The 20,003-nt window shown below is 54.6% G+C and overlaps 1 protein-coding gene across 1 annotated transcript in view; it reads left to right on the plus strand.

The window, feature by feature from the left end:
- Positions 1 to 591: 591 nt before the first annotated feature.
- The window catches only part of ALS2CL (ALS2 C-terminal like), a 35,453-nt gene continuing 16,041 nt past the window's right edge, over positions 592 to 20,003 (plus strand). Inside the window, 15 exon segments of the mRNA XM_068145815.1 lie at positions 592 to 710; positions 1,116 to 1,224; positions 2,499 to 2,691; positions 4,890 to 4,955; positions 5,965 to 6,130; positions 7,579 to 7,707; positions 8,005 to 8,124; positions 9,795 to 9,871; positions 10,593 to 10,659; positions 11,799 to 11,866; positions 11,868 to 11,996; positions 15,474 to 15,539; positions 15,812 to 15,910; positions 17,094 to 17,252; positions 18,098 to 18,209. Of these exon segments, the coding sequence (XP_068001916.1) occupies positions 630 to 710; positions 1,116 to 1,224; positions 2,499 to 2,691; positions 4,890 to 4,955; positions 5,965 to 6,130; positions 7,579 to 7,707; positions 8,005 to 8,124; positions 9,795 to 9,871; positions 10,593 to 10,659; positions 11,799 to 11,866; positions 11,868 to 11,996; positions 15,474 to 15,539; positions 15,812 to 15,910; positions 17,094 to 17,252; positions 18,098 to 18,209 (1,641 nt within the window). The 5' untranslated portion in view covers positions 592 to 629.

Consider the following 20,003-nt stretch of genomic DNA (forward strand, 5'->3'; position numbering starts at 1 on the left):
ATAGCCAAGTGGTTACTGCAGAACCTCTGCAGAGCTGATTTGTCCTTCCCTCCCAAGGCACCATCGCTGTGAGCAAGCTGCCAGGCTGAGGTGGCTCCTGCAGCATACCTGAGGATGCTGTGCCAAGCTGCACCTCTCCCAGGTGCCAAAGCTGGGCCAAAGCCCCTGCCAGGCTAAGTCTTTGCAGCACAGTGCTCTGTCCTCGCTGCCTGCCTTGAGTGTGGACCTCAAGCAGGCTGAGGGATCAGTGAGGAGAGATCATCTTCAGTCCTTGGCTGTTAAGAAGTTAGCAGAAGCCCTGAGTTTTGTGCTTTTACCACCATTAGTAAGAGCAGCTGATCCTGCCCATGGCATCTTCACCCTCATGGCTGCTTTCCAGAGCAGTGTCTTATGACAAGCCATTAGCTGGCAGTGCTCACTTCCTCTGATAGCCTTCTGTTGGGAAGGAGGAAGCTCCTGGAGTTAGCTCACAGGGGTTAGCTGCCTTTCTTTGAGCACTGCCCACTTCCACTTGAGGCAAGCTTTCCTGCCTGACGCAGCAGCGGTGCCACATAAGCAGCGGCGCGGTGGCCTCCTCGCGAAGGAGTCACGCCAGCCCTCTGCTCCTTTGGAGGCCTGGATGTCTGGACATGGCCAGCAAGGCTCTGCAGGTCCATCCAATAGCTCTGCACGCCAAAAAGTGCAGCCTGAGGCACCTGGGCAGAAAACTGGTGAGAGAGGCGGGAAGAAGCACTTAGCTTCATCCTTCCCTTCCTTGTGCTTCAGAGCTGTCTGCTGGGAGAAGAGATCTGGCACGAAGCAGGATTAACAAGCATCAAGAAGCTGAGGGCCTTCCCAGTCGTGTGGAAGAGGTATTGTGGCCCCCCTGAGCAGATCTTCATCAGGAAAATGGGCTGTAGCCTTGGTGGTCTTCTGTGGCACCAGCTGGTGCCGAGCTGTTTGGTTTCTGGCTCATCTCCTAACACTTTCAAATGGTTTTTAGGCTCAGCAGCTGCACCCCTGTGTGCTGCCAGGAGCAGGAAAGGCTGGTGGCTTGTGATGAGCGTGGAAGCCTTGGTAGATAGGAACTCTTTCTTGCTGGGGAGTTAATCTATACCTTTCTGTGTTGCATCCAGGACATGTGCACAGCTGAAGCAACTGCATCTCTGCTCCAGGTGGAGGAAACCTTCTCAGCATGCCTGGCACGGATAGATGCCCTCATCCTCAAGCCTCTGCTGCAGGCAGGTAGGCTGCAGAAACCTAATTAACTTCTTTTTTGGTCTGTAGTTCTAGCCTTGAGTCACTGACACACCCAGGAAGGGATTTAGAACTGAAGCCCCAGAGTTGAGGGCTTGCAGGAGGCTGTTTGCTGGAGCGGAGATGTTTCAGTTAAGACAGTGAGCTCTTCAGGGTGTCAAGGCTAGGCCTGGGGTTCCTGCTGGCTTTTGGGGTGTTAATCCAGATTCTATCCCTGCACACCCACTCTGAGGCTTGCTTCCAGCATGCTGTGTGGAAACCCACGCTGTATCTCACACCTACACGACCCCTAAACAAGGGCTCTTGGTCCTGCTCTTGGGCCATGGCCATGGCTGCCTTTGAAGGGGAAACTTGTGAGTGCAGGTTCTGAGCTGGCAGTGAATCAGAGCAGCTCCACTGAACCAAATCCACATAAATATTCACAAACCTGTCTGGCCAAAAGTGGAGTGACTGGATTAAGCCTCTGGGGTGCTTTCCTCTCAAGTCACCTCCTCTTTGGTCTAGCCTCCAAGGAGACTGGGAAGAGCCCCTGGGGCTGGAAGCAGGAATTTTCTTCTGGTGCTTGTGTCTGAGCCAGGGCTGAGCCTCATGCCCCACAGAACGAGAAGGATGAAGCCTTTTATCATGGATAACCTATGCAATTAGTCACAGGGACACAACCCTAAAGCAGCAGCAGCATCTCATTCCTGTTTGGAACTCTTTCCTTCTCATACCTCTGCTTTCTGGGGAGGGGTCTGGAGCACAGCCCTGGGAGGAGAGGCTGAGGGAGCTGGGGTTGCTTAGCCTGGAGAAGAGGAGGCTCAGGGGAGACCTTCTTGCTCTCTCCAACTCTCTGAAGGGAGGTTGTAGCCAGGTGGGGGTTGGTCTCTTCTCCCAGGCAGCCAGCACCCAGAACAAGAGGACACAGTCTCAAGCTGTGCCAGGGGAGGTTCAGGCTGGATGTTAGGAAGAAGTTCTTCATAGGAAGAGAGATTGGCCATTGGAATGTGCTGCCCAGGGAGGTGGTGGAGTCCCCATCCCTGGAGGTGTTTAGGAAGAGCCTGGCTGGGGTGCTTGGTGCCATGGTTTAGTTGATGAGATGGTGCTGGGGGAGAGGTTGGACTTGATCTCAAAGGTCTCTTCCAACCTGGTTTAATTCTATTCTATTCTTTACCCTGGAACCAGATGGGCTGAGCATTAGATGTGAGCAATGTTTCCACAAGACTCTTCATGGAATCAAGGCTTTCCTAATCCTCTGTTCTCCCTCATTTCTTCCTCAAAAGAGCCCAGTGACCAGAAGGGAAAGGAGAACTTCAAGCTCTTCCAGCTCCTGAACGATCGATTCCAAGCTCTCTGGAACCTCACAGAAGAGAGTTACTGGATACTGAAGCAGAAGTGGAGCAGCTCTGAGGCCTTCTGCATCCAGGACATTTACACCATCTGGAAAGGAGACTTGTTTCTAAGTCTTTACATCCAGTAAGTGCACTCTGGGGCAGTGCATGGGGACCAAACTTCTCCACTGGCAGCTTTGGCACAATTGATCTGTGGGTGGAATCTGTTCACTTCTGGCCATGAGTGTTCAGGCATTAGGTCAGGGGAGTGATTGCCCTCAGTGCTCAGAAGAAGTGCTGCAGAATGCTGTGTCTGTGCAGGCATCTCAAGGAGCTGCCTGTTTGTAGCTCTAAGTGTGTCTGTAAGAGGCAGAATGTGTTGTTGTAAGCAGAAGGGGTCTCTTAGTGCATCTTGAGAAGGGGAAGAGAGCAAAGGGGCAGGATCTGTACCTGGGGTGTTTATGTGAAAGCAGTTTGAGTTGCCATCAGGAACAGAGAGGTCACAGAACCATGGAACTGCTGCAGCTGGAAAAAGACCTCTAAGACCATCAGTTCCAACTGTCAACCCAACACCACCATGGCCATCAAACCACATCCCAAGTGCCATGCCCCAGGGATGGGGACTCCACCACCTCCCTGGGCAGCCTGTTCCTGAAGGTTAAAGGAGTCACAGGGATGAGCAGAGACTAGTCCAGAATGACAGACTGAGTTGGTTGGAAGAGCCCTGTCAGAACCCTGAACCCAGCACTGCCAAGTCACCACTAGGCCACATCACTCACCACCACATCTTCATGGCTTTGAAACCCCTCCAGGGATGGGGACCCCACCACTGCCCTGGGCAGCCTGGGCCAGGCCTTGACAGCCCTCAAGGGGAAGAAATTGTTCCTCATGGCCAACCTAAACCTCCCCTGGGACAGCCTGAGGCTGTTTCCTCTTGTGCTATCACTTCTGAGGGAGAAGAGCCCAGTCCCCACCTGGCTCCAATCCCCTTTCAGGGAGCTGTAGAGAGCCATAGAAAAGGTGAAGGTATGTGCTGAGGCTTCAGATGGCCCCAAGGAGTTTATCTGCAGCTCCAATTTCCCTTCCTTTCGAAATCAAAGCCTGGTCCCTCCCCACCTCTGCTGATTCACCTTCTGCAGACCTCATCCTACAATGCCTCATGCTTCCTGGAGTGGGTCTGGGTCAAGGGTCTGAAGTACACAAATAGATGTCCCTTAGAGGTGAAAGAAATGATGAAGAGGCAGGACATGCTACAGGACCCCTCCCAAAACCCCACGGGAAGAGAAGTCTGCTATTTGCTGCCAAGGCAGGGCTCCATCTCCCTCTAGTGTGAGCTGAGACACATTGGTGTGGGACACCTTGGCTTCAGTTTGCCACCAGTCACACAGCCCTGCAGGAATTCCCTCACCTGAAGGTGGATCTCCCGAGCTCAGCCTTTGCAGGTGTGCTTCCCAGGACTGCTGGGAGGTAAAGTGAGGAAGCTGACTTCTGCTTTTGCTGAACACCAGAATGGTTCAAACTTCCTGTGACAAGAGTGGTGCTGAAGCCAGTGTGACAGTTACAGCATGGGGCTGGCAAAGGGGGCAGAGGGGAGTGAGCCAAGGTGAGGAGCAGAGTAGCTCTGTCTCTTTCTGCCTGCTTTGTGCAGCTGCAGAGTCATGAACACCTTCTGTTTGGAGAAGTCTGCTAAGGTCTCCAAGGTCATGACTCAACCCAACACCACCATGGCCACTAAACCATGTCCCAAAGTGCTGTGTCTGCATGGGGCTTGGACATCTTCAGGGGTGGGGACTCCACCACCTCCCTGGGCAGCCTGTTCCAATGCCTGGCTTCTGCAGGAAAGACATTTGCCCTAATATCCAACCTAAGCCTCCTCTGGTGCAGCTTGAAGACCCTTCCTCTCATTCTATCACTTGACACTAGGGAGAGGAGACCCAGCCCCACCTGCCTCCAGCCTTCGTTCAGTGAGCTGTAGAGAGCAATGAGGTCTCCCCTGAGCCTCCTCTTCTCCAGGCTGAACAGCCCCAGCTCCCTCAGCCTCTCCTCCCAGGGCTTATGAGACCCTGCCCCACATTGCCCAGAGAGATGGGAGATGCTCCATCCCTGCAACCACCCAAGGCCAGGTTTTCTGGGGCTCTGAGCAGGCAGGAGCTTCAGGGAACACAATCAGATGTTCTCAGACAGCAGATGTGTTCTCTAGACCCTTCCCCAGCTTTGCTGCCCTTGAGGAGTGGAGGTGGAGGACCTGACCTCTGCTCCTTCCCTCTGTCACTTGACTGTTGTAGGCCCTGTGCACCTCTAACCCAGCTGCTGGTTGTCTCTCTGCTTCCCTCCTGCCAACAGATACTTCGTCACGTTTGCCAACTACGTCGTGGTGCAGGGCTTTGAACATGCCACAAAGAGCAAAAGGTCAGTGGGCTGAGAAGGGCTTGTGGAAGGTGCTGGCAGGAGCACAGGAATGTTACATGGGCCAAGAGACTAAACCAGAGTGAGCAGCACCGAGTGCTGCACCTCACAGTCGTCATCACCTCGTGGTCCAGCTTCCTGCCCCTGTCGTCTTCCGAGAGCACAGCAGCAGCTCTTGAGCCATTTCCTCTACCTCTCTCTCTCCATCCCTTGCTAGTCAGGCACAACTCCCCTTGCAGAGGAGGTAAATTTGGGGGTTCAGGTAAGGACTGAGGTCTGAGAAAGGATTCTGTGGGAATCTGGCAGGAAACTTCCACTGTTTGTCCCAGATGGTGTCAGAGCCTCGTGGAAACAGCAAACAAAAGCATGAGCACTAGAGATGAGCAGGCTCCTGGAGCCCCAGCATGATGGGGTTTGGAGGAGACCACCCAGCCCAACCCCCCTGCTCCAGCAGGGCACCCACAGCACAGTGCCCAGGAGCACAATGCCCAGGTGGCTTTGGAACCTCTCCAAAGAAGGAGACTCCACAACCTCCCTGGGCAGCCTGGGACAGGGCTCCAGCACCCTCACACCAAAGAAGTTTCTCCTCCTGTTCAGGTGGAACCTCCTGGGTTCCAGTTTGTGTCCCTTGCCCCTTGTGCTGTCCCTGGGCACCACTGGCAGGAGTCTGGATCTCTCTCCAGCAGTTCCTTCATGGCCATTTAGCTGAGTCACCCTCTCAGTGTGAACACCACCATGAAAGTCAGGCTGGAGTCTGAGTATTTGTGGGTGTGGGTCCTGTTTGTGAAGACCTCTGGGCCAGAGGCAAGGTGGATGGGGCTCTGGTTTGCCTCACCACCTTATTTCTGTGTGTGGCCTGCAGATGTGTTTGGACCACATTGCCTCCTGCTCTTCCAAGTCCTTCCCTGCCCTCTCTGGGAGGAAGCACAGAAAGTTTGGGAGGCAGGGGAGTGGGAATCCATTTCCAGAATTCACTGATGAACCTTTTCTGTCTCCATTTCCCATCTTGCAGTGAAGCCTGGAAGCATCACAAGACAGTGCTGAAGCAATTCCTCACAGACTTCACCTCTGAGAGCTCCATGTCTCTGGCCTTGTACACTGTTCTTCACAAGCCTATCCGAGACCACATCGAGCACTACATACAGCTCCTGACCAGGCTGAAGGAGGCTCTCCAAGAGGTAGGAAGCTGTAGCTGATGTGGCCTGGCTGCCTCATGCCAACACCTTGTGCAGTGCTGGGGGGACTCTCTGGGGGGACTCACCTGGACTTGATGATCTCAAAGGTCTTTTCCAACCTGGTTAATTCTACTCCACTCTACTCTACTCTACTCTACTCTACTCTACTCTACTCTACTCTACTCTATCCAGAGAAGGGCAACGAGGCTGGGGAGAGGTCTGGAGCACAGCCTTGGGAGGAGAGGCTGAGGGAGCTGGGGTTGCTTAGCCTGCAGAACAGGAGGCTCAGGGGAGACCTTCTTGCTCTCTCCAACTCCCTGAAGGAAGGTTGTAGCCAGGTGGGCGTTGGTCTCTTCTCCCAAGCAGCCAGCACCAGAACAAGAGGACACAGTCTCAAGCTGTGCCAGGGGAAGGTTAGGCTGGAGGTGAGGAGAAAGTTCTTCACAGAGAGTAATTGGCCATTGGGATGTGCTGCCCAGGGAGGTGGTGGAGTCACCATCCCTGGAGGTGTTTAAGAAGGGACTGGATGTGGCACTTGGAGCCATGGTTTAGTTGATTAGATGGTGTTGGATGACAGCTTGGACTCAATGATCTCTGAGGTCTTTTCCAACCCATTGATTCTATGATTCCATGGGATCCCATCACAAGAGGGACACAGACCTGCTGGAGGTGGTCCAGAGGTCCAGGGCTGGAGCAGTTTTCCCACAAAGACAAGCTGAAAAGGATTTGGCCTCTTCCTGCTGGAGAAGAGAAGGATCCAGGCAGACTTTGTAACTACATTTCAGTATCTGAAGGGGACCTACAGGAAGGCTGGGGGAGGACTGTCTAGAAGGGATTGTGGCAATAGGACAAGGAGCAGTGGTTTTAAACTGGAGCAGGGCAGATTTAGACTGGACAGAAGGGGGGAGCTCTCTACAAGGAGAGTGGCAAAATCCTGGCAGGGATGCAGCTGAGGCCTCGTCCCTAGAGACATTCAAGACCAGAGTGGATGTGGCCCTGGGCAGCCTGTTGGTGTCCCTGCTCACTGCAGGGTGGTTGGACAAGGTGACCTTTGAGGGTCCTCTTCCAACCCAATGCAAGCTGTGACTCTGTGCAGGCAGGCTGGAAGGGGGATGATGCCCAGGGTACAGCTGGGGCGGTGGCAGCAACCAGCAGTGGTGGAGTGCAGCCCACCTGCAGGTCTCAAAGTGCTGAACAGTGTGCTGTGAGCCACTCCTCACAGAGAAAGGCTCCAAAGGCTCAGGGGTCTGGCTGAAGGCTGCACACTTCTGCTGGTGGCAGAGAGAATGCTGGAGTCTGGAGGCTTTCCTTGCCAAGGGGGTTGAGGGTTGCCTCTCCTGAGCCCTTTGGGTTCAGAGCAGCTGAGGTCTTTCCGCAGCTGTAGCCCAGAGAGTAAACGCACTGCACAGCCATGCCTGAAGCATTGCTCAAGCCTTGCCTCCTTTCATCAGGGCTCTGAGAAGGATGTGGTTATCACTGCCATCAAGGAGTATGTGAAGCTGGAGTCTTTCATCAGCCAAGTCCTGGATGAAGCTTGTTTTACCAAGTCCCTGTGGAAAAACCTGAGCTACAAATTCACGGTGAGTCAGGGAGGTGGAAAGTGGCTTGATGATGGGGCAGCTCTTTTGGGTGCCTCACACTCCTGCTTCCACATGGAGGAGACTTAACAGGGCTCAAGCCTTTGAGGCTTGGTTTGGAAGCCAACAGAGCAGGGCAGTGTGGAAGCCTCCTGGCCAGCTTTAGAAGTGGAGTGCTGTGTCCGGTTCCGCTGGGCTGCCAGCTTGCACCATGAGTCAGAGGGGCTCTGCAGGGCCTGCTGGCCTTCCCCAAATCCTGGTGCTTCTTGATGGTTGTGACCTCTGTGGTTCTTCCTGCAGGACATCCTCTGTGTGCCTGAGAGGAGGCTGCTGGAAGATAGCAAAAATCTTCCCATCTGCGCCAGCACGACTCGCTCGGACCGGATCTTGCTCTTTGATGATGTCCTTGTGATCATCCAGGTGAGGCTGCAGCCCCTCAGGGGGGTTGGAAGGACAGTCAGATTTGGGTTCCTTGGACACTGAACACGCAGCAGGGCTTGGCTGCTGGCCAAAGCAATGGGAGCCTGCTGAATCAAAGACACTCTGCTGTAAGCACTCGTGCACAGCAGCAAGCAGGACCTGCCGTGGTTGACTCTGCCAGCCAATGGCACAGGGGCAGAAGTTTCAGGTGTTCTGGGGGCTGGTGCAGGAATTTGGGCCTGGGTGTGGGGCAGGCAGGGAGTGCCTCCATCCATAATGTGTGCTGAGGCTGCTCTGCAGCGTGCTAACCAAGGCCAGCTTGGCTTGCTCTGGCTGACAGCTCCTGTAAGCCAGCAGGGCTCTCTTCATCGGCACCTTTCTGGCTCTTTAGTCATGTGCCAGCCCCTCAGGTGTCCACACTCATGACTGCCTTGTGAGCTGATATATCTGATGGGGCTCTTCCAAACCTGACCCTGAGAAGCCCTACTCAGCTTGCAGGGTCTAAGCCTGAGGGCATAGGGTGGTGATTATCTCACCCAGCTTTACATTGCAGATGGCTCAGCACTGCTGTGAGCAAGTGCCCCCAGGCTCCCTTTACAGTCAGGGGAGAGAGGGATGCTCCATCTGGGTGTGGTTTACCTGACCTTGTTCAGGTGCCAAAATTAGGATGAGCTGAATCATGTCCTGAAGTGGGATGAGAGCAGAAAGCAGCTCACATGGAGGGATCTGCACTGCAGATATCTCTGTTCAGGCCTGGATTTAGGAGGGGCAGCCTCCCTCCCTTCCCTCTGCCACTAACAGGGCAGATACATCAGGGGTTACCTTGTGGTGAACTCCACAGTGCTTGTAACTAACCTTGGCCACCTAGATCCTTACAGATGGCAGCTCTCTGGTGTGGGCATCTGGACATTAGAGATGGGAGGGAGATGTGACATTACACTTAGGCTTTGCCTGACAGTTCAACCATGTTGGTGTCTTCTGGGTTGGTGGCTTCTTGACTACAGTTGTGACTCCTTAAGTGGTGCACTTGTGAGCCACTACAGGCTGTGCCAGCCAGGCACTAGTGGTGTCCCCCAGGGATCAGGCTGGGCCCCATCCTATATCCTGTTCAATATCTTTATTGATGATCTGGATGAGGGGATTGAGTCCATCATCAGTAAATTTGCAGATGACAGCAAGCTGGGGGCAGGAGTTGATCTGCTGGAGGGTAGGAGAGCTCTGCAGAGGGACCTTGCCAGGCTGGACAGGTGGGCAGAGTCCAAGGCCATAAGATTGGACACATCTAAGGGCCAGGTTCAGCACACTGGCCACAACAACCCCAAGCAGTGCTGCAGGCTGGGGTCAGAGTGGCTGAGAGCAGCCAGGCAGAGAGGGACCTGGGGGTGCTGGTTGATAGTAGGCTGAACATGAGCCTGCAGTGAGCCCAGGTGCTGTGCTGTGCTGTTCTGTTCTATTCTGTTCTGTTCTACTCTATGCTATTCTACTCTATGCTATCCTACTCTATGCTATCTCCAAGGTCTGCCATCACAGTGTGGGATGGATATGTGGACCACAAAAGCAGCAGTTCACAGCGCTGCCAGCCTTGCTCTGCTGCCCAGTGCCTCAGCAGGATGGGGACAGAGTGTGATGTTGACATCAGTATCAGGAATGTCTTCTCACTTTTGTTCCAGGGAAACAGCTTCCAGAGTTTTGATCTGAAGCTTGTCTGGGTAGATGACAACCACAAGGAGAAACCAGCTCCAGGACTGTGAGTGAAAAAGTTCCACTTGGAGGCACAAATGAGAAGTGTTCAACTGGGTTGTGAAGCTGAGATCCAAACTGTGTATCCCATCTCCTTGGCACCCCTTGGGCTTGGTTCTGGGTAACTCTAGCACCTCTGAGATGGGGTCACAGCTCCATTAGCTCCTGAGGAGGAAGGAGGAGGGTAGGAAGTGCTGCTCCATTAGCTCCTGAGGAGAAAGGAGGGTAGGAACTGCTGCTCCATTAGCTGCTGAGGAGGAAGGGGAAGGGTAGGAAGTGCTGCTCCATTAGCTCCTGAGGAGGAAGGGGAAGGGTAGGAACTGCTGCTCCATTAGCTGCTGAGGAGGAAGGGGAAGGGTAGGAAGTGCTGCTCCATTAGCTGCTGAGGAGGAAGGGGAAGGGTAGGAAGTGCTGCTCCATTAGCTCCTGAGGAGGAAGGGGAAGGGTAGGAACTGCTGCTCCATTAGCTGCTGAGGAGGAAGGAGGAGGGTAGGAAGTGCTGCTCCATTAGCTCCTGAGGAGGAAGGAGGAGGGTAGGAACTGCTGCTCCATTAGCTGCTGAGGAGGAAGGGGAAGGGTAGGAACTGCTGCTCCATTAGCTCCTGGGGAGGAAGGAGAAGGGTAGGAAGTGCTGCTCCATTAGCTCCTGGGGAGGAAGGAGGGTAGGAACTGCTGCTTGCCTAAGAAATTAGTTTTTCATAGTCACTGTAATGTCTTCTTCTTCACAGGTATGGATTCTCCATCATAACCCCTGAAGAAACCTTCTCCCTCACTGCCAAAGACCCTCAGATGAAGGTCAGCAGTGGGCAAGGTGCTTCTGTGCCACCTGAGAAGCCCAGTTTGGAAACAGAAGGATGGCATAGGGGAGATGGCAGCTCTCTAGTGGAGGCAAAAGATTGACTGCTGAGTGGAGGAGGAAATGCTGTTGAGCATCAGGATCATAGAATGGTTTGGGTTGGAAGGGACCTTAAAGATCATCCACTTCCAACCCCTGTGCCGTGGGGAGGGACACCTTCCCCTAGCCCAGGCTGCTCAGGGCATCATTCAGCCTGGGCTTGAACACTTCCAGGGAGGGAGCATCCACAGCTTCCATGGACAGCCTGTTTCAGTGGCTCACTGAGCTTAGCTTCCTGATCAGAAGATGGATGAGTCAGGATTAGTAGGTTCTGCACTTTCCACTCTACCACTCCCCTGCTCCACCAACTGAGCAAGGATGTGGGCTCCAGCCTGCAGTGGGCAGCAGTGTCCTCCCTTTTAGACCCTAGCTGGGCAGGGAGGGGGAGTGGAACAGACTCAGTTTCCCAGGGGGAAAACGCCCTGCAGGGAGGGCAAAGCACTCACAAGCTCTCCCCCCCTGCTTCCAGGATGGGTGTTAACCCATCACAAGCTGGGTGCCTGGCTCCAACCTCCCTTCAGGGAGTTGGAGAGAGCAAGAAGGTCTCCCCTGAGCCTCCTCTTCTCCAGGCTAAGCAACCCCAGCTCCCTCAGCCTCTCTTCCCAGGGCTGTGCTCCAGACCCCTCCCCAGCTTTGCTGCCCTTCTCTGGACACCTTCAAGAGTCTCCATGTCCTTCTTAAACTGAGGAGCCCAAACCTGGACACAGGACTCAAGGTGTGGCCTAACCAGTGCTGAGCACAGGGCAGGATGAGCTCCCTGCTCCTGCTGGCCACACTGTTCCTGATGCAGGCCAGGATGTCCTTGGCCTTCTTGGCCCGCTGGGCTCACTGCTGGCTCCTGTTCAGCTGCTGTCAATCAGCACCCCCAGGTCCCTCTCTGCCTGGCTGCTCTCCAGCCAGATGAGCCATCCCTGAGCAGCCCAGCCAGCATCACAGCACGGAATGGAAGGGAGCACAGCAGCTTCCTGCTGCCTCTCCTGCAGCAGCTCTTGCTGGGGAGCTGTTTGGCAGGATGGCCTCACCTCCCCTCTTCCCCCAGGCTGTTTGGCAGTGGAAGCTGAACCAGGCTGTGCGCCAGGCACTGAATGGGAAGAGAGATTTCCCCTTGTGGGGCAGGACTGGGGAAGGCAGCCAGCCCCCCCCCCTGCCGCTTCTTCACCTACCTCTTCCGGCTGGAGGGCAAGTTCCGGAGCGCAACCTACGAGGGCGAGTGGCGCTGGGGAAAGCCCCATGGCAAGTAAGGAGACTCTTTGTTTTGCCCCTCTCCTGAGCAAGGCCATGCAAGCTGGTCCTAATGCCTGTGCAGCACTGCCTGGATCTAGTGGATGGAATAGTGGAGGCATATATGCCCCAGAGTGGCTCTGGATTTGGGGTGGTCCACCCCATGCTGAGGTCCTGGATCACAGGCTCTGGGTCCATCCCATGCTGAGGTCCTGGATCACAGGCTCTGGGTCCATCCCATGCTGAGGTCCTGGATCACAGGCTCTGGGTCCATCCCATGCTGAGGTCCTGGATCACAGGCTCTGGGTCCATCCCATGCTGAGGTCCTGGATCACAGGCTCTGGGTCCATCCCATGCTGAGGTGCTGGATCTCAGGCTCTGGGTCCATCCCATGCTGAGGTCCTGGATCACAGGCTCTGGGTCCATCCCATGCTGAGGTGCTGGATCACAGGCTCTGGGTCCACTCCATGCTGAGGTCCTGGATCACAGGCTCTGGGTCCATCCCATGCTGAGGTGCTGGATCACAGGCTCTGGGTCCATCCCATGCTGAGGTCCTGGATCACAGGCTCTGGGTCCATCCCATGCTGAGGTCCTGGATCACAGGCTCTGGGTCCATCCCATGCTGAGGTCCTGGATCACAGGCTCTGGGTCCATCCCATGCTGAGGTCCTGGATCACAGGCTCTGGGTCCATCCCATGCTGAGGTCCTGGATCACAGGCTCTGGGTCCATCCTATGCTGAGGTCCTGGATCACAGGCTCTGGGTCCATCCCATGCTGAGGTCCTGGATCACAGGCTCTGGGAATTTGGAATTGAGGATGGGCTGGGGGGGACAATTGGGACACATTTGGCTCAAAGCTTGACTCCTGCTGCATGACCTGCTGCAGAAGTCTTGCTGGTGCTGCTGGTTCGTGCAGTAAATGGTAGAGGCTGCCCCAGTGATGTGGTAATGACCACATTGCATTGGATTGAGCCTCTAATTAAGGACTTAGGCTCGAGCTGATGTTTATGTTCAAGATCTCAGCCTGGGGCACGAAATCTTATCATCAGGATGAAAACAATCCTGCAGCCAGTGCAAAGCCTTTGCTGGTGACTGTGAGGAAAGTTTGGTCTTGTGCTACCCAAATCCTTTCCATCATCCAAATCATTGCCAGAGGAATTTGGAAACCAGAGAACCATCAAACTGTTTTGGTTGGAGAAGGACTTTAAGTTCATGGAGTCCAACCTTCAACCCAACACCACCATGGCCATCAAACCCTCTCCCAAAGTGCCACAGCCACACATTCCTTGAGCTTCTCCAGGGATGGTGACTCCACCACCTCCCTGGGCAGCCTCTTCCCATCCCTGACCACTCTTGCAGGAAAGAATTTTTCCCTCCTACCCAACCTAAACCTCCCCTGCTGCAAACTGCTTCGGTTGGAGGTGGCTTTGCAGATCATCAAGTCCAACCCTCAACCCAGCACTGAAGGTCACCACTAAACCATGTCCCTTGGCACCACATCCCCATGGCTTTGAAACACCTCCAGGGACAGGGACTCCATTGCTGCCCTGGACAGCCTGGGGCAGGGCTCAACAACCTGAGCAGAGTAGAGTAGAGTAGAGTAGAGTAGAATTAGCCAGGTTGGAAAAGACCTTTGAGATCCAGTCCAACCTCTCACCCAACACCTCCTAGTCAACTCAGCCATGGCACCAAGTGCCTCAGCCAGGCTCTTCCTAAACACCTCCAGGGATGATGACTCCACCACCTCCCTGGGCAGCACATCCCCATGGCCAATCTCTCTTGCTGGGAAGAACTTCTTCCTCACCTCCAGCCTAACCCTCCCCTGGCACAGCTTGAGACTGTGTCCTCTTGTTCTGGTGCTGGGTGCCTGGCAGAAGAGCCCAACCCCCACCTGGCCACAACCTCCCCTTTTGGGGAAGAATGTCTTTATTTTTTCCCCTAATATCTGCCCTTGGTTTCCCAAAGGGAAGGAGATGTCCCCCCCGAGAAGGAGCTGCAGCCCTCCCCGTGGCTGGAGCAGTGGCTGCCTCTGGCTGGCTCTCCTTTGCCAGCACTCAGCCCTAGCAGAGCAAAAGGAGATGGTTTTTTACACCCACTTCCCATTCATCTGCTCATGGAGCAGTAGGAGAGAGAACCAGGGCCTGCCTCACGTGGGTGGCTGCAAACAGCCTCAGTGAAAGTCAAACAACTGTGTCAGGGGTTGGGTACTGCACCACCTTCTGTTGTCTCTGGATGTGTGTAGGGAGCTGGCTGAGCCTCAGGGGTGATGCAAGAGCTGAAAGAGCGAGTGGGAGCAGGTGGAGAGGGAGACTGGGAGGGAGGGAGATGCAGCTGGGCACAGCCACGCTGTAACCTGACCTTGCTGCTGGCTGTTCCAGTCTGGTTGCTGCGTTGTTACCTCGTGTACTCGCTCCTACACCTCCCCCCACCCACCCACAGCAGATGGAGAGATACCATCCCCCCAGGCCAGCGCTTGTCTCTTTTGTTTTCCTAGCGCTCAGCACCAGGGAGTGCTGGACCCCACGGTGCCATTCTGTCCTCTGCAGGCATGTGCCCTGCTGGAGCTGCAGCTCCATCACATGTGGCCCTGCAGTGACAAAAGGACCACGTGGCAGGTCCCCGGATGGATGACCCAGCAACTCTGCTAAGTGCTTCTGAGATTGGGGAACTTGGAAGGGGATTCTTCCTGCTCCTTGTAGGGCACAAACCCCATGATGGTCCATCACAGAACTGTTTCAGGTCAATGACCTTTTAAGGTCATTGAGTCCAACCACTGACCTCCCACCACCATGGCCAGTAAACTGTGTCCCAGAGTGCCATGTCAACAGGGTTTTTGAACACCTCCAGGGACTGTGACTCCAGCACCTCCCTGGGCAGCACATCCCAATGGCCAAGCTCTCTTGCTAGAAAGAATTTCTTCCTCACCTCCAGCCTGAACCTCCCCTGGCACAGCTTGTTCTGTTCTCTTGTTCTGCTGCTGCTTGCCTGGGAGAAGACACCAACCCCCACCTGGCTCCAACCTCCCTTCAGGTAGTTGCAGAGAGCCAGAAGGTCTCCCCTGAGCCTCCTCTTCTCCAGGCTAAGCAACCCCAGCTCCCTCAGCCTCTCCTCACAGGGCTGTGCCCCAGACCCCTCCCCAGCCTCGCTGCCCTTCTCTGGACATGTTCAAGTGTCTCAATATCCTTCTTAAACTGAGGGCCCATTTCCTCTCATCCTATGTCCTCTTATTCCTTGGGACAAGAGACCTCACTCCCTGCTCCTTCCAGGTAGTTGTGGGGAGCAATCCAGTGCCCTCAGCCTCCTCCTCTCCAGTGCAAACTTAGCCTTTGCTCCTTGCAGCGCAAAGCAAGAGCTGCCAGCAGCATTTGTGTCTCTGTCCCCTGGGGAAAAAGGTTTTGATGTCCACCATTTGTAGGCTGTGCCTTGATGCCTTCTGTGGCAGCTGTGAGCGGTGCAGGTCGTCTGCCTCATGCAATCCTTGCTTCACATCACAGGGGCACCCTGAAGTGGCGTGACGGACGCAACCACGTTGGGGACTTCAGGGACGGCGTGGAGCATGGGTAAGCCTCCAGAAGCAGGCTGTTTCTTAGCTTGTTTTCAAAGCAAGAGGTGGCTCTCCCCAGGGGAACAGGGACACTGACACCTTGCAGGGGACTCTGCTGTTGCAGCCCAATTCAACCTCCCCTGGCACAGCTTGAGACTGTGTCCTCTTGTTCTGGTGCTCTTTGCCTGGGAGAAGAGACCAACCTGGGAGTCTGGAAGTTCCTTAGCTTTCAAACCTCATCCAGGACAACTGAGTCACCTTTTGACCTCTGCCACATGTCCCTTGTAGGTTTGGGATCTGCCTTGTCCCACGCCAGTCTGAGGACCGCTATGACTGCTACAAGTGCCACTGGTATGAGGGCAAGATGAGAGGCTATGGAATCTGTGAGTAAGTGAAACCCAAAGATGGATTCTGGGGGAGGGGAGAGGAGGGGGGTGAAGGATTCCATGTACTTTGTGTCCCCACCTCTCTGTGAAAGGCTTAGTGTAAAACCCAGGGTAATGAAGTCAGGCTCCAGAAGCTTTGCTTTGGAGATGGACAGCAGTGTGGCTACACAAACCTGAGCCTCCTGAGCACTGGAAAGCAGGAGCTGCTCTGCAAGCTGTGACCACTGTAACCACCTCCCACAGCAGCTTCTGTGCCTTGTGGGTGAGGAATTAGGGTAATTCTGCATCCATGCTTGTGGTTGAAGGGAGGAGAGCTCATGGTGAGCCACCAGCCCTGGGCAGACTTGGTGGAGAACACAGCTCACTCTGTCTCCTCCAGCTATCTGGTGTGGTGCTCAGTCACTTCTGGCAAGGAAGGAGCAACAGGACAAAAGGAAATCACAGAATGGTTTGAGTTGGAAGGGACCTGGCCAGAGGTCTGGAGCACAGCCCTGGGAGGAGAGGCTGAGGGAGCTGGGGTTGCTTAGCCTGGAGAAGAGGAGGCTCAGGGGAGACCTCATTGCTCTCTCCAACTACCTGAAGGGAGGTTGTAGCCAGGAGGGAGTTGGTCTCTTCTCCCAGGCACCCAGCACCAGAACAAGAGGACACAGTGTCAAGCTGTGCCAGGGGAGGTTTAGGCTGGAGGTGAGGAAGAAGTTCTTCCCAGCAAGAGAGATTGGCCATTGGGATGTGCTGCCCAGGGAGGTGGTGGAGTCCCCATCCCTGGAGGTGTTTAGGAAGAGCCTGGCTGAGGCACTTGGTGCCATGGTTGAGTTGATCAGATGGTGTTGGGTGATAGATTGGACTGGATGATCTCAAAGGTCTTTTCCAACCTGGTTAGTTCTGTTCTGTTCTGTTCTGTTCTGTTCTGTTCTGTTCTGTTCTGTTCTGTTCTGTTCTGTTCTGTTCTGTTCAGCAGTGGTCACTACAGCCTGGCTCTCCCAAGGCAGAGCTCTGTGTGGAGTGACTGCCTTGAGTGCTTCCCATTCCTAAGAGTGAGCACCAAGCAGCTCCAGGGTTATCAGATGAACATTTGGAATGTTCAGGAGGCAGATGAGCTCACTCTACTCACCCCCCTGGCCTCCTGCTCCAGTAGCAGTGATCAAATAGGCACAGCCTTGAATTCTGTGTCTCTGTCCCTGCAGGTATGGCAATGATGTGGTCTACAAAGGTTACTTCAAAGACGACGTGCGCCAGGGGTTTGGGATCCTGGAGAGCACCTCAGCTGAGCACCCATTCAGATACACTGGAGAGTGGGAAAATGACAAGAAGAGTGGATATGGAGTCTGGGAAGACAAAGACAGGTAAAGGTGATTGAGACCAGAGCTGGCTTTAGGTACCTTGACAGTTTTGCCCCTCTGCTGGCAGGGCTGAAGCCTCATGGTTTGATGGGCTGGACTTGGAGATGAAGGGGGAGATGTGTTCAACCTCTGCCATAAGGCTTGAACTCTGGGGAAGCTTTATGTGAGTTGAGTCTGTGTAGCCCATCAGGGCACTTGTGCTGTGGGGAGCCTCAGATATAACACTTTCAGTTGGAAAAGACCTTTAAGATCATTGAGTCCAACCAGTCTCTAACTCTACCAAGGCTGGTGCTGAACCATGGCCCTCAGCATCTCTGTGCCTCTTTTTGACACCTCCAGGGATGGGGATTCAACCACCTCCCTGGGGAGCCCGTTCCAGCTTTTGGGAACCCTTCCAGTGAGGAGGTTTCCTCTGCTGTCCAACCTAAACCTCCCCTGGGGTAACTTGAGGCTATCTCCTCTTGTCCTGTCCCTTGTTCCTTGGGAGAAGAAACCAACCCCCACCTGGATCCAGCCTCCTCTCAGGGAGGTGCAGAGAGCCAGAAGGTCTCCCCTCAGCCTCATTTTCTCCAGGCTGAGCAATCCCTGGTCCCTCAGCTGCTCCTTTTCCAGCTTTGTTGCCCTTTCCTGGACACACTCCAGCCCCTCAATGTCATTCTTGGAGTGAGGGGCCCAAGGCTGAGCCAATTATTCAAGATGTGGCCTCCCCAGTGCTGAGTGCAGGGGGACAGTTGTTGCCCTGCTTCTGCTGGTCACACTAGGAGGTGGTGCATCAAATTGAGCAGGATCTAATACAGCAGGGGAGAAGAACATAATTGTTTTGGGTTGGTTTTGCTGTTGCCTTCTAGGGGGGAGAGATACATAGGGACGTGGCTGGATGACCGCAGGCACGGCCCAGGCATCGTGGTGACCCAGTCAGGTGTCTGCTACCAAAGGACATTCCATGCTGACAAAATGGTGGTGAGTACACATCTCCAGTGGACTTGCTAAAAGGATGGGACCTGCAATTCCCCATCAAGGGCAACATCAGCCTGAAGAAAAGGACCTGGGGGTGCTGGGGGAGGAGAAGCTCAGCAGAAGCCAGCAGTGAGCCCAGAGAGCCAAGCAGAGCCTGGGCTGCAGCAAGAGAAGTGTGGCCAGCAGGGCAAGGGAGGGGATTCTGCCCCTCTGCTCCACTCTGCTGAGACCACAGCTGGAGCTCTGGGTCCAGTTCTGGAGCCTTTGTGCCAGGAAGGATCTGGAGGTGCTGGAAGGTATCCAGAGAAGGGCCATGAGGATGAGCAGAGGGCTGGAGCTGCTCTGCTGCTAGCACAGACTGAGAGAGTTGGGGTTGTGCAGGCTGGAGAGGAGAAGGCTCTGAGGAGACCTCATTGTGGCCTTCCAGGATCTGCAGGGGGCTCCAAGAAAGCTGGGGAGGGACTTTTGAAGGTGTCAGGGAGGAATAGGACTGGGGGGGATGGAGCAAGACTAGAAGTGGGGAGATTGAGATTGGATGTGAGGAAGAAGTTGTTCCCCATGAGGGTGGTGAGAGCCTGGCACAGGCTGCCCAGGGAGGTGGTGGAAGCCTCCTGCCTGGAGGTGTTTGCAGCCAGGCTGGATGTGGCTGTGAGCAACCTGCTGCAGTGTGAGGTGTCCCTGCCCATGGCAGGGGGGTTGGAACTGGCTGAGCCTTGAGGTCCCTTCCAGCCCTGACAATTCTCTGATTCTCAATCTTCAACATCAAGGCAGAGTTTTTTACAGTGGGGAGGATGGGACACTGGCACAGGCTGTCCAGAGTGGTGGGAGATGCTCCATCCCTGGAAACCAACCAGGTCAGGCTGGATGGGGCTCTGAGCACCTGATCTAGTTAAAGCTCTCCATGCTGACTGCAGGGGGGGTTGGACTAGAAGACATTTAAAGGCCCTTTGCCACCTGAAAATTCTCTGATGCTCTCTTTGGGGGAGAACAGAAAGCAAGAAAGTGGAAGCACTGATATTTGACCATAACCACCTTGAAGCACAAAGTGCAGCTTTAGCCTTGTTGCTTGCCATCTTCCTGAGGTGGCAGGTGGGAAGCAGAGGTGAGACTGCCACTTCTTGCTCTTGCTCAGGCACCTTCTAGGTCTGGCTGGTCAGCTGCCCATCAGCTTACAGCTAGAGAGCAGAGCTCCTATGTAAAGCAGTGCAGCTCTATGGGATGCTTCACCTACCTTGGAGATCACAAAGCCTTTCCCTTCTCTTTGACCAGCTGGCTGTCCAGTTCATGGAGAGTTTAGATGTTGGTGGGGCAAGAAGGGGTTGGCATGGTTTAGGGCCTGGCTTGGAAAGAAAAGCATCTCCTCTGGGGAGGAAAATACAGGCTTGAGAAAACAAACAACCCCTTCCCCACTCACCAGACTGGGAGAGAATGTTTAGCATGGAAACTCTGTCAGGAGGGCTTTCCATAAACCCTCCATCCACAGGGCAGCCAAAATGAAAGCTCTCTTTTGGCCTGCCAGCAGCCAAAGGCTTCTCTCACTTCACACAGCTTCCGTGGGGGGAGCAGGCACTTCAGGTTTCCTAGTGGAAAATTGCTGTGGCCAAGAAGCTTCCCTTGGAAACCTTTTGTTTTTGCCAGAAGAACAAGGAGCTTTCCATCAAGGAAAGCATTCCAGTGGAAAATGTGCTGCAGCTCTGAAAGTGACCACGGGTGGGCTTGTTTCTGGCTGCTGTGGGCCTGCTCCAATCTTTGGGCTCAAAGCATGGCTTAAAGCCCCAGCAAAAAGACTCTCCCTCC

Source organism: Melanerpes formicivorus, unplaced genomic scaffold (genome assembly GCF_026170545.1).
Source record: "Melanerpes formicivorus ecotype bairdi unplaced genomic scaffold, bMelFor1.0.p_v2 SCAF_13, whole genome shotgun sequence".
Taxonomy (NCBI): Eukaryota; Metazoa; Chordata; class Aves; order Piciformes; family Picidae; genus Melanerpes; species Melanerpes formicivorus.